Here is a 14,495-nt window from a genome sequence, read left to right on the forward strand (position 1 = left end):
CTATTATCCTGATGCCCATCCTCGCCGATTCTCGAGGTGCAACGTGTGCGAAGACGCGCTGACCACGCCGCCGCTTTCCCGGAGTCTCAGCCCGCCCGGATGCCGGAGTTCTGGGTGCTTTTGTTCTCTGCACTGTACCCCTGTGCCATTGTGGCCTTTGCCGGCCCCCTGGAAGCTCCGCAGTTACCGGACCCGCCAGCGCAAACCTGAGCCCCGCGGTCCCGATCTCACCTCGCACCACGGATCGTCGCCGGATGAGCCCGGGGAGGGACGGCCGGACACCTTCTGCACCCTGCGCCTGACGGGCTGGAGCTGTGGGGTGGGCCCCGGTGCGGCGGGTCTCCTGCCCCGCTCTGAGGACCGCGCTGTGGGAGGCTACTGACCCCCTTCTTCTATTGCCTAGCCGGCGGCAAAGAGAACCCGCGGGAAGAGAAGCGACTGTCGGCCTTCCCTGTTGCGGCGCAGGCCTGAGGGGAATTGACTCCTTGCCACGACCCCCCCCCCTGGCCATTACACCGTACAGCGGTAAAACATGGCGTTGATTGCCTGCTCGCGGCTGGGGGGTGATGCTCCGGTCTCGCCCGCTGCCCATTTCGCCCTCCCTCTTCCGGACACCAGCTCCACAGTGCCGTCCCGGATTGCGGCCGATGTGGGGGCCCAGCTTCCGCTGACATGCGGCTCCGTTCTGGCTTTCCTGCGGGACTTTCGACTACAAATGTGTGCTGGCCTGCAGGCGCTGAGTGAGCGGTTTGACTCCATACTGTCGGCTGCGGGTCGTGAGCGCTCTGTTTGTCATCAACAAGGCGTGGGTCTACCAGTGCTTTTGTCCTCTTGCGGGGACGCAACGGCGGTGTACGATTGTGCTACACTGGTGCCTGCATCCGGCGTTCCCGGCACCCAGGATCAACCGCTCTCCAGCTCAACTGCGGATACTTTGTTCCCCTGGTCATGGCTGCCTGCTTCATTGTTGCCTGCCTCACCGCGTCCGCAAGAGTATCCTGCTGAGCGATACCTAACAGCCTCGAGGAATCGTCCGCGGTGGCCTACTGCTTCTTTTCTGTGGAACTCCTGTACTCTACTTGCCAGGTCTGGATCTTATGTGGTGCAAAGAGGGACCTCAATAGATGGTCGGCGGCCATTTCGTGATCCTACTTCACCATCTTCTCACAAGCGGCCATCTTGTCTTTGTCTGCTCGGGATGCGGGGCCTTCATGTAGGGGCTGGTTTAATCCCAAGCCCGCGATCGGGCCAGGGCTAGAATGACTTATATCGCCATGGTTCATGGACGGGCTGGGCTGGGACTGGAACTGTATGTATGTGTTGTGCGCACTCGCCGCGATTTGTCTTCCTTCGCTTAAATTGTTGTGACACGTTATTTTCGCACGCAGTTTTTGGCGTAGTGGGTTCTCAGTGTGTGGAGGCCATAGCTGGCTGATGGTTTGGGGCGCTCTGGTGTTCCGTGGGCTCCTCCCCACCTTCTTTTCTGTTTTCTTATTTTCTTTACTCTATTCCTACTTTTTCTTTTGTCTATATTTCGGGTTCATTGGGCGACAGGCACTATGCTGGGGGGGGCAGGCCGTAGCCTCCGCATTGGTGTAGGGTGGGGGGGTAATACTCTGTTCTTAATTAGTTCTATGGGCCTTTTTCTTTTATGTCTCTGCGCTATACTTGCTTCGATTCGGGGTCCGGGTGTGGGGTGGATTGAGTGGGGGCGGCTCTGGAGGGGTGCGTAATTGCTCATGTGACTATCCTGTTATATCACTGCACCGCCTCACTGCTTGAGATTTTACTTCCATTGTTGTTTTAATGATGCTGCTGCTCTCCTGTGTGGTGAAGCTATCTGGCGGACTCGAATCTCTTTTGTTCTTATCCTTCACTGACCTTTTTTCCCTGATAAAATTACCGTAAAACTTAAAATTAACCTTCACTTCTCCTTCCCCTGGTGTCAAGGATCTCTCCAGTATATAACTCATAACTCGTTGTTAATCTTGACCGTTGAAGCACAGGGGATGTAATGTTGGTATCAGTGCTTAACCGTATCGTGGCCAGCCTGACGGTTGTAGGCCCGTATTTGTTCTATTAAGATGCACGAATAAAGGTTTTTAAAAAAAAAAAAAAAAAAAAAAAAAAAAAAAACTATGGGCATATTATCTAGAATGGCGATAAAATTATCGCTGTTTTAGCGGCAGGAAACTGCTGCTAAAACGGCGATAATGGGCTTGCTAATATGCGTCATAGAATTCCAATAGAAGCCCAGGTTAGAGGTCATGCACATCTAACCTGGGCTTCTATGGAAATTCAGAACGGCATATTACCAAGCCTATTATCGCCATTTTAGCGGCAGTTTCCTGCCGCTAAAACGGCGATAATTTTATCGCCGATCTTGCTAATATGCCCCTATGGGTGTGTGCGTTGATCTGCCAAAGCAACACTCAAGTAACGCCCCCTTGATGGAAAGAGGTGGGAAGCAATATTTGTGCTGAGAAAAGGGCACATTTCCAGTGCAAAGTACCTCTAGTGCTGGAGAGTAAACACCCTTACAAGAGTGTGCGCGGCTTTGCATCACTTTATGCTGGCGTAATCCCTTAGTAAATCCGGGCCCCCTTCGTGTGGCCTGCTGAGTCAGGGGAGGCAGTCTCAAACTGCGACTCCAGTCCCAGCACTCCAAGCCTGTTTCCCAGAGCTTCGTATGTCAAGCATGTGGAGCTTTAACTGTTCATGTCAGATAACAGTGCCACTGTCTGAGTTCATCAGTCCCCTGTGTGACCAGGGTGCATATTATCAAGCCAGGGGATAAAATTATGTGAAGGACATCTAACATGGGCTTCAATTGGAATTCCATTCAGCATATTATCAAGCCCATTATCGCCGTTTTAGCGGCAGTTCAAAACAGCGATAATTTTATCGCCTGGCTTGATAATATGCCTCCTTGTTCTAGCACCAAGTCTTCCCTTTCCCTGAGATAACATATTCTGTTTCAAGCTGCCCCTTATGCATCTTCCAGTTCTAGAGGCTGAGCATCCCTCTGCCATCCCACTCGTTATCCAGTCCTAAACCCAGTATGCTCTTTGCATCCTCCAGTCCTTTAAACCACCGGCCCTGCATACATGTGCTCATTTCGGAGTGATCCCATATGGAAGGCTCTGTGTACAGTGTCAATCCCAACCCGCCTTATATGAGGAGCAGAGGTTTCATGTATTTCTGCAATGGTTTCAAAGTCTTTTCTTTCATATTTTCTGAGGTCAAAAACTTTTTACAAACTTTTTACAACAGTGCTAACTTTCTTTGATCTAGACCGAGACATGCTATGCCCTGCATATAATTTCTCTTTTGCGTCTTCCCCATATTAAAGGGTGGATTCAGCATCATGGAGGAAATGTGTGTGAACTACGCCCATTACTATCCCCAGACCAGTCTGGAGCTTTGCAAGAGCGCTGTGGACGTCGGCTACCTGCAGAAATATTTCCATCTTGTGAACCGGTGAGTCAATGGGGTCTGCTGGCTCTGTGGGGAACCTATCACAGATAGATCTCACCTCGGAACTATGATGTGGAAACTGTCATGAACTCTACGTCCGCTGTCATTGGACGCTGCTATGACGTCACCGCAGCAGTAGAAAATAGTTTACATTCTGGACAAATCGATAATACCGTCTGCTTGCCAGGTGCTTTTAGGGTTCACCTTTTAGGGCACAACTTGACCCCTGACAACTCTGCATGACTTCATCACCATTCCTAACTTGTCTCACTAAATGAAATAGAAAGCGGCCGGGCTGCCTCACAAAGGAGGAGGCAACTTCAGATTGCTAAATAGCACCTGAAGCATCATTAAAATGTAGCTAGGTAAAAAGGAACTGCACCTTCATAGGCAAGGTAAAGCCACCCTGCGATGGCGCATTAGCGCTGCCACTCGCTAGGACATGGGGGCATATTTACTATAAAATGATGCAGCTCAGCACTGCACGCCATCTTGCTGATCCCAGCTGCGTCATTAGGAAATTGCAGGGATGCATCCTATTTACAGCAATACGCCACATCCCCGTGCTTTCCCTTGCACTGGCTGCCGTGCGCCAATGCAGGCTCCTTTGCACCATGGTGCAAGGGTGCCTGTGCTGCATGGATGATTGTTTTTGTACAGAAAGGGACTCCATCCTGTGCAAAAACAATCACGAATGGTGTTTTCCTCCTTCTATGTGTGCTGGATGTGCTGCATTTTGCAGCACACATAGGAAGAGAAAACAAGCATTGGCATAGCCAATAGGTCTCACATTTGGGACCTTATAAGTGTTTAGCCATGCAACAGTTGGTGTTGTTGCACTAAGGATATTGTGCTGCATAACTAAATACTTATAAGGTCCCAAAAGCGAGACCTATTGGCTATGCCAATGCTTGTTTTTCTAATGCTTTAATCTTGTTTAACTTTGAATGAAAATGTTGAAAGGTCGGAATTTTATCTGTTCGCCACCTTTGAAGAATTAAAGATCTTTCTAGCAACGTCACTATGTACCTTCTTTTTTTTTTCTCTTTCTTGTCAGCCTGGTCGAAATTTGGTTCAGAGCACCATTGCTCAGTAGTGATAGTTGCACCATCATGTCAAAAAATCCCTAACATGCCACAAATCGTCATCATTGGGGCCATTATTTTTCTAGGACAAGCAATATGCCAGCGAGAGAGGACACTATCATGTAAAGAGTGCCCGAAAAATGCTTCAAGCGATGACCGTTATTTCATGGGTTGGTCCTATCAAGTCAGAGATGACCTCTGTATCTTAGGGAGACGGATTACCATGAACCATGGGTGGCATAATGTGCTAGGGTAAATTGGCCACCATGGATAGAGCAGGCACCACAGTAGACATACACACAAAAACTCACATGCATACACAGTGACCCCAGCCACTATGCTGCAATCAAGAGGCCTTCTTACCCCCTCACTTGCAGATATATGGGCCAAATACACTACTGACAGGATGATGATCATATAATAGACAAATGTGCTCGGCACAGACGTCATGAACGCAACCAAAGTGCCTGACACCTTGCACTATTAATAACACAGAACAATACTATCTGCATCACAAATAGTCATCCTTGTATTCTCGAATTTGCTTTTCTGCACCATTTTCACAAATTACCTTTTGTAGATCTCAATAAAGACTGGCGCCCAACTCCCAGTAAAATCTGTGGGAGTACAGCGTGGCACACCCCGTTAAAAAACCCCAAAGAAAACAGCAATCATTTTGGACAAACACCGCCATCTGGAGTAAGTCGGTGCTTGTCATGCTGTGAAATGCCCGCAGATCCCCGGCCCCATGCCTCATGCCAAGTTCTTTCCTCCCCCATCTTATTATCTTCCTCAGCTGTTTACTCTTCTGTCTAGAAGGTTCTGCTCTTCCTCCCTCTTCCTCTCACTTTGCTCTTTCCTCCACTGTACCCTGTGCCCTACCCCACAAACATTGGATCTCCCACCTCACACGAACTTTCCTTTGCAATCCCAAGTGCTTGGTAAGATTCCTGGTCAAACACATTTGTTCTGCTGGTTACTCAATCAGATAGTCAGGATACGTACTTCAATAGTACTTGAGCGACCAAAGTTTTTTAAATATACCAGATTTTTCTTAGGATGAAAAAAGTGTGCATTTAAAAACCATGTGGGCCATGTTGACTCTGGTTGAGAAATTGTTGATGGCACAACAAGGAAAATTCATTTTTATGCAAAAAGCAAGCAATAACTCCCAGTCCTTACGATATAGATAATGCTATGTCTCAAGTAAATACACAGCCAAGGGGCATATTTACAAGAGGATTGCACCACAGGAACGTCATTTTTACCGACGTTCCTTTGGCGCAGTGCCCTGCTCCATATTTACAAAGTGGCATTATCCCGCTTTGTAAATATGGTACCCATTCACTCAGTTTTCTGCATGAAAGTGGCGTGCAATGTGCATTCCGTATCTGCGCTTTTACTGGATAATTTTACAGTTCGTAATTGAGGACATTTAGATAATACTGCATGTTTTACCCTACTCCAACCTGCAAAACTGTTCATTTTGCATTTTTTAATTGTACACATTTTGCAATTTTGCATCTGGTCTGGCAATAAAGCCAAATCTGAGCAGTAATTTGCATACGTTGTAGTCCTTATTTCCGCAATGACTCTTGTTGGCACGTAATCATGATTTCTGGCTTGATCAGACTGAGGGTGCAAGAAGCAAAAGCTGTATTGAACTACCTCTGAATTTCTTCTTTAACAGGTTCAATGGCGATGAGATATGCACCTGCCCCCAGACCTCCATCCCAGAGCAGTTCTCCTCTGTCCCCTGGAATTCGTTCAGCAAGGAAGTGCTGAAAGCTCTCTATGACTTTGCACCCATCTCCATGCATTGCAACATGTCTTCAGCTGTCAGGTTCCCGGTAAGTCAGGCATGAAATGATGCACATTTTGGTTACAGGTGTTAGCTCTACAGCGCCCTTCAATCCTGACCATCGTATAGAATTAGTTTAGTGCACCATGGGAGGGTCTTTGACTATGGTGACCATTGGAAGTACATTTCCTCAACTCCCTCCTTTGTTAGAGAGGGTTTTGATCCCCTCAGGTCATATCATATCATATATCATATCATATCATATCATATCATATCATATCTGGCAAACTTCATTCACCTTTGACTGATTCAGAGCGGGCGTGTGTCAAGTGCCATTGTTTTTATGCTTCAGCTCTCACCTGTTCCTGTTCCTGAAAGTACTTTAGGAATTCACATCCTCTCCCAGGACACAGGGCTATATTTCTCCCTTAGTCATAACTGCACTGCTTTACCTGACATTGGCAATGTCTGGTGACATCAGTTACATCCATTCACAGTGGTGGTCTGTTGGATGACCTCTTGCACTCAAATGCTGGCCTTCATTATTCTTTAACTTATGGAGTCTAAATAGCACTTCTATGAATTCTGGAGCTACACGTGACTCTAGCTTCTTTTCAAATGTCTTTCTCTGTCAGCATCTGAACTTTCTCTTTTTTTAGGAACTGACTTACACAAACATCTCTGTCAACATTTTAACCCCATCACTCAATCATGACACTGAGGTCTGTGATTCTGGACTTGGTCCATCTGCACAATTAGAAATGTAACACACTTAATTTCAGCTAAACATGCTGCTTCTTATTCAAATGATCTTTAGAGCAGGCTAGGGCCACAGAAGGAAAATGTGGAGGTTTCATTGAGTGAGTGGTCAGTTACTAAGAAAAGCTGGTAGAGCGGAGACCATATCAGTCCCATATCAGTGGCATTTGCCTGGCTCTGCAGTATCACATGAGCCCTAACCTTCTGACCTTTCCCAATACACCTTTATTCCTGTCAGTTATGTGATGCAGTATTTATTTGAAATATTACATATAAAGGGCTATGGATTTGCACGTATTGAGATCAAAAAGCATTTAGATGAGCAAACCCGAGATCATGTGAGAAAGTTTGTGTTGCTGTACATAGTACACAAAGCATTTGCCACATATCAGAATAAGCACAGTTAGGTTTGGCACCCACACTCAATGTAATCGAGACAGAAATCATAGAATTAGACTTGTGAAACGCATTCACTCAATATTGTTCCCTTTTAAGGAAAATGCACAGATACAGACCCAAAGCAACTTTTAGGCTTTCTCATGAAAGCTTAACAACAATATCAACACCCCACCACATCAGCCTCCGTATCTGCACATGTGAGGCGTATGTAGGATTCTGATGTGATGAGACATACATAGGTATCAAAAAGATAAAAATGAGTGAATTTGAGCCTACGAAATGTAATTGCCAATAATGTGTTACTTTACAGTTACAAAAAAGCTCCCTCTGAGGCTGCTAACAAAGGGTGGTCTGTATTGACCAAAGCCTAGTAGAAATGACCTTCTTCAAGATGTAACAGGTCTATATCTTCTCTCTAAATCTAGCTCTTACATTTAGCAGTAAGTTGTATCTTGACTCTGATGTTATTCTAGCCCTGCCAATTGAATCTTGGTGCAATGACATGACATGGAATGTTGGAAGTGAAATAGACACAGTTGGCTGGGCTGAGCAGCATGCTGGCTGCTCCTGGTGGAGTCGCGTTATGGTCTTGTTCTAATCTTCTTGTGATCTTGCAACTATCCTGAATATACCTCTCTTAACCACCTCTACTTGTGTGGACTTGATCACTACAATTTTTGGCGACGATCCTGAAACGAATCTACGTCTGTCCCCTCATCAAACTTCTAGCAAGATTAAGGTACAGATCAACTCAAGTTAAGCTCAAGCAACTGGCATCCTTGACCCCACCAGTGACCTCTACATTGGTCGCCCTCAGCTGTCTGCCAGTTGTTCCTGTGCATCTGGGGAAGTGCTACTTCACGAGCTGCCCTTTCAGTTTTGGGCGTCTACTCCCCATCTTCTCTACGCACCTCTGCTGCGCCTTCAGTGAGGGTAAGCCTGACATATCCTGCTCATCTGCCACATATAGTCATCTGCACTGTCTGGGGAAGAAGTGTGTCAAGATTTTGGGTAATGACTTTCAACGTGTACAGACTGTGCTTAGATGCAGTATGTCAAGATCTGTCCTGCGCAAAGTTTGTCTGCTCCATGATGTTGGTGCTATTTTGGAGGTGCCAGGAGATGAATTATATCTGCAACATGCATCCAAAATTTGGAGCAGAGATCCCTAATGTCAGTTATGGACGAGCTCTATGCAGTCATTTCACACGAGGGAGAGCTGGGGACTTTGCACAGAGCCTTGCTGACGAGCATTGGGTTATTACAAGATTTCCCCTGGCTGTGGTTGGCAGCGTGGAGCCAGGTTGGGGTACATGTTTGGCGCTTTCAGAGGCAGCATCGCGGGGGCCTGTGTCAGGTGAGACACATTGTTTGACATTGATTGTTGGTCTATTCTGAGACCTGATCTCTGCGGGGATTTTTCAACTGCCATTTTTAAATTTAAAAATGTGGCACGAGTCATGAGTTGCGCAAGGAGGCTTACCTTGATCGTACGTCTTTTGCGCTGTTCGTCATTTCTATTGTGATGTTCGAGGTAGCACCAAGTATGCCCATTAACGTTTTGAGGCACCGGCGTGCCGTGAGCCACTCTGCACGGCGTGTGAAAGCGTGGCGCCATCTTGGGGTTGGCAATCGCTCACCTGAATTGCTGGTTCACTGAGAGTCAATATGCCAACCACGTAATTTGCCAACCACGTTTTTCAATAAGGTTTCTCGCTGACCGGGAACGCAGAGGGCTTTTTCCATGGCAGTTAATGGTGATCAGCGTGAAGACACAGGTACGTTTATCGCAACACCGATTTTCATTTAACACTCTAGCTGTCTTCAATGGTTTTTAACACTCAGAGGACACTGCACTATTTGTGTTCAATTGTTGCTTTAAGCATCTATGGTGGTCATCTTCTCTGCAACTTGGTTCTTCTCTTATGCAAGTGTCATCTGCCACGTTTTTCCTTCGAAGTGTTCTTGGTTTTCTAGGAATGCCTGTCTCTCATCATTGCGGTGGCAGGCACACCAGTGATAGTCGGAAGCGCTGGAGCACAATTGAAGTACTTTCGGAAGCGGAAGCCTGAGTGCAGTTGAGGACTTCAACCGATGTTTTTTTTTTTTTACATTCTACCTGAAATAGTGCCCCTGTGAAATTTGATCACCACAATTTCCACTACACAAGTGTGTTTGTTTCTTTCTAAGGCTCGGTTGAGTACTCGCTCACTGGTGTTGTGTACTATGCAGCACAGTTTTTCGTTCACAGGATAGTACGATGGCTTCTTGTTACTATACGTTATGTGTTTACGGACTCTATGTTCACATCTGCAGGTGTCTATTTTTCTCCAGTGTTATTCTTTTTAGGAGTTTCGAATGAGTACCATAGTAGAATGGTTACTGTAGTCTCAACATCGTATTTTTATTGTTTATGGATCCTAGGTATACACCATGTATCTACACGCTATCATGGTACACGCCGTCTAGAATCCATTGTTTTGTCTTTTATCTTATTATGGCGTTTTCTAATACTATGTTCAATATGTGTTTGGTATGCAGTTGTACTGTGCTCTCACTATCCCTTACATGAGGGTTGGTCCTACACAGTTTGTTTGCTTTTTTTGGTTTATGGGCCCTAGGTATACACCATGTAAGTACACGCTATCATGGTACAGGCCTTGAAGAGTCCATGCATGCTATATGTTTCCCTACACAGGAATCGCAGAGGGTTTCAGTACCATCTGCTCATTGTACATTCGTTCACGGGTCTTAGTCCCATCTGTTACTGCTGTTATCCCCTATCGTTTAAGCGTTTGCTTTCGGGTTATAGTCCTCCCGAACCTCACATATAGTTATGTTTTCATTTTATTGAACTTTCTATTATTAATATGCACTGTTGTCTTTACACTATATTTTGTTATTATGTATTGATGACGGTGTTTGACTTGGGTGAGGATTATCCTTTTACTTTTCCTCATCTTTCTAGTTTTCCTTCTTCTTTTCTGTTCCTTTTGTGATGTTTTCTCCTGGTACCTCGTGTGGATTCTTAGCTTTCCTCGGCCTTTCTCCCGTGTTTTCTTTCTCTGTGTTTTCCACATCCTGTAGTCCTGAGTTTTGTTGGTTCATTCCTCTTCTGCCTTCTTACATTCCTGTTCTGGCCAGTGGATATGTTTTGGGGCAGTTATTTGTGGTTCTTTTTCTCCCTTTCTCTGACGATGTTATTTCGTTCTTTTTCTTTTGTGTACAGAAGGGAGGATGTTTCTTATATCTTGGTTTGCCTCTATTCTTTGCCTTTCCTGTTGCTCTTTTCTTTCTATGGTTTCATGTTTCTTATTTCCTCCATTTTTTCTTGTTTCTTCATTGTTGTTTTTTTATATATAGAATAAAGGGGGATATGTTGTATCTTGACTCTGATGTTATTCTAGCCCTGCCAATGGAATCTTGGTGCAATGACATAACATGGAATGTTGGGAGTGAAATAGGCACAGTTGGCTGTTCTGAGCAGCATGCTGGCTGCTCCGGGTGGGGTCTTGTTCTAATCTTCTTGTGATTTTGTAACTATGCTGAATAAACCTCTCTTAACCACCTCTACTTGTGTGGACTTGATCACTACACAGTACCTTGATCGTTCTGCCCTCTTGACTTCGTAATTTGTCTGAATATTTCAGGAAAATCCAACAGAATAAGGTAACATTTATTGATTAGTATTACATATTTACAAGCAAAGGAGGCAAAGAAGCTTTGATACATACATGTACCTAGGATGACCACTTCCTACCTGTCATCATTAATATTTAAATTAGAAAAGGAAACACCCCTCTGGGGAATTATTGTAACAATGGTATCAAACTTTCATATTACCATAGTCTATATGTGCATTTACCTAGAGAAAGAGCTTACCAAGTCATCTGTCTCTTCTTCGTCTACTAAGTGATGTATGATACATATTCTACTAATTTTCTCTTCTCTATGTTTGAGCAATTTAATGTTGATGCTGAAAGTGCTTAATGGAAATGGTTTATCTTGCCTGATAGAAATAGTGACAAAAGACAGACTGTCTGTTCATCAATTATAATGGGCAATTTATCTTTAATGAACACAATATGCCTGTCATTTCCTTCCTAAATTAATATAACAATTAGAGCCTCCCAGGATACATGAAGACTAAAACTCAGGTTGCAGTGAGGCATAATTAAGGGAAATGGTTCAAGATCACTTTATCTAACATAATAAAACAATATAACTTAGCATATTGACAACAATGTATTAAAGACATGCATTCTTACAGTTGATATGACTTATGGAGAACATAACAAAGGTGATGTAGATAGGATAGCGTTTACAATAAATGTCATTGGTATAAATCATGGATTTATAAGTTGAATTTCAAACTAAAATTGTTATTGGTGCAAGGTTAGGCAGCTGTACAGCATCTCACACATCTATATCCAAATTCGCACCTGAACTTCACCCGATCAATGTAGAAATTGAGGCCAGGTGGCAGGTCCCACTCTGGCAGTTGTGGTAATATAACTAAACTCAGTTAGTTCACATATGTAAACACATCAATACCTTCCACATGCATCATTGCCCTAACAGAAGAATATCTATTTACTTAATGCATATTAATTAGGTATTTTACATTTTTCTATTACTTAACTTTACCAAGATAAATTTCAGTGCAATTTTACAGTTAACATCTATGGGGTGTGGCTAGGCAGGTGACAAAGAAGGCGGCTGAACCCTAAGCTCTGCAGAGCCTCTGGCGTGCCTTCTGGGCCAGATGACTGCACAGAACAAGAATATGAACTTGCGGTGGAACATCTAGTGATCACTGGGGAGTGACTGCTGAGACCCAAACCACACCAACACTGGGGTTTCCTGACCAAAACACCTCTGTAACTGGGCAACCATAATTGGCGGCACCCGCCATATCCTACGGTGTTCTCATCTGCCACCGACCCACTTGTGGCGATTGCATGGTCTGGTAACGGGGACCAGATTGTGAATACAGCTATATCCCATTAGCCTACTGGAATCCTGCTGTGGTATCAGCAAGGGATAGAAACGGTAAGGACTCAGTGCTAACCCCCAACTGCTCTGCATACCCAACGCACTCCATCATTCTGCATATTTCACCTGACACAGAACAACAATCTGGCACCTCAATGGCTACAGAACCCATCATAGCCAAACACTAGTTGGGAGGTTAGGCCTATCAGTACAGCTGATGATTGTGTCACTATGCCTCTGATTATTTGTGATTCGGTGTATTAGACTTATGCAACGCAAGAGCTTACATCCACAAAATGGCGGTGACTGCCTAGTCCCAGTTATTGTAACCTCCATAACCCTGCCGTGCAGTCTACATCTTAGAGGCCTTTGTCCAGGGGCAGATTAGCACCGATGAGACCCCAGCTAAAAGTCATATGTGAGGCGACTGAGCATTCTTGCTGATCGCGTGATACCACCTTAACAAGACTCAGCAACACTCTTCATGCCCAACTGCGCATTTCAGCCCCAGCAGTCCTGCGACAACTGCGTGCAATATATCCACACATGGGACAGAGGGAGAACATCTAACACAGAAGTAGTTGATCTTCATCCCCTTAATTATAAGTAGTTAGCTGTGTTTGCGACCACCGGGTACCCACAATTCTTCTCTCTTCTTTGGGGCTAGGAGCAAAACATATGTTCGTGATTGGGTTTGTGATTCAATAAAATGGAAGCTACTGTAGAGCGTTCTGTGGCCAGTCCCCACAGACTGTTTCCGCATTCGCCTTGCTCGCACCTGGCTGCACTCACGCCATAGCTCACCAACCTCTGACTAACACCCAGCATTATACTGTCTATGGCCCACTCCACAATGTAGCACCCAATCTAGTGGTCACCAACTCCACAGGAGGAGTTCATATCCGAGGGCAGGTCCATCTTTGCTGGGGCCTATTTAAGTATCCCTCTCTAAGTCAGAGATCACCTTGACAGCAGGGGGCCCAGACTCCCAGGCTCCAGCGTGGGCAAACAGCAACAACCTCTCCCAAGGTGCCGGTTACATCAACGAAACCTCTGAGTTGTTAAGGAAGGCGGAGGTCTAAGGATAAAGATCAACACAGGACCAGCTTCATCACAACTCCGAACTACCACAGCCCTACTGAAACACAAACTCCCTCCAAGTGAAGTACAGTTGTACCTTCTGAAGGCTTGGCACAACAACAGGGCTTAGACCAGTGAATCACACCTCCACAAACTAGACTGTTGTCCTACAGACACAATAATCAGACAACAGAGACAACAACATGAAGAGAAGAGACGCCAAGTCAAACCTAAAACGCTCCAAACAATCCCACCCTATTCCGGAATTACCAATGAAGGGAAATCCTGAATCGTCCTTAACTTTTAGAGGCCATGCTCCACAACCTAAATACAGTGAACAAATTATCTCGGAGCACCAAAACAAACACGGATCTGATCAAGGTTGAACTCTCTAGGATTTGCAAAGACCTCGAAGACCTAACTACAAGAATCTCTAGTGCTGAGTCAAGAATTAGCACTGTTGAAAACTACACTAATGCCCAAGCTAAACACCTGTAAAACCTTGAATGTCCGATATCCTCCCTGAGGAGAGAACCTATGAAACAGGAAGACCGCAACCAAAGGAGCAACCTTCGCATCTGTGGATTGCCTGAATAAATTGCAAACACAGCCAACTCTGACTGAAATACATGTCCTCTCCAAGACTATTGATCTTTAAACCACTAAGAAATCAGCACACGGAGCAAATCCTGGCACATATGAGGAAGATTATAATGACCAAGTAGCAGGAGCATAAAATCTCCATCTCTCAGGAGTAATCAGTAGAAACTGTCATTGGTCAGAAATGCTTTCTGGCCCTATGGAAAAGGCTCACAGATATGGAGATTCCACTCTCATTCTCTGGCCCCTCAAACCTGAAACCACAGCAAGCATCTGTTCTGCCTGACATCTCCATAGAT

General features: G+C 45.1%; 1 protein-coding gene across 1 annotated transcript in view; it reads left to right on the forward strand.

The window, feature by feature from the left end:
- The window catches only part of DBH (dopamine beta-hydroxylase), a 451,213-nt gene that overhangs the window by 336,858 nt on the left and 99,860 nt on the right, over positions 1-14,495 (forward strand). The window contains exons 10-11 of the mRNA XM_085612530.1: positions 3,353-3,480; positions 6,253-6,412. Coding sequence (XP_085468656.1) covers positions 3,353-3,480; positions 6,253-6,412 — 288 coding nt within the window. The remainder of the gene's footprint in view (positions 1-3,352; positions 3,481-6,252; positions 6,413-14,495) is intronic.

This window comes from Triturus cristatus, chromosome 1_2 (genome assembly GCF_964204655.1).
Source record: "Triturus cristatus chromosome 1_2, aTriCri1.1, whole genome shotgun sequence".
Classification (NCBI taxonomy): domain Eukaryota; kingdom Metazoa; phylum Chordata; class Amphibia; order Caudata; family Salamandridae; genus Triturus; species Triturus cristatus.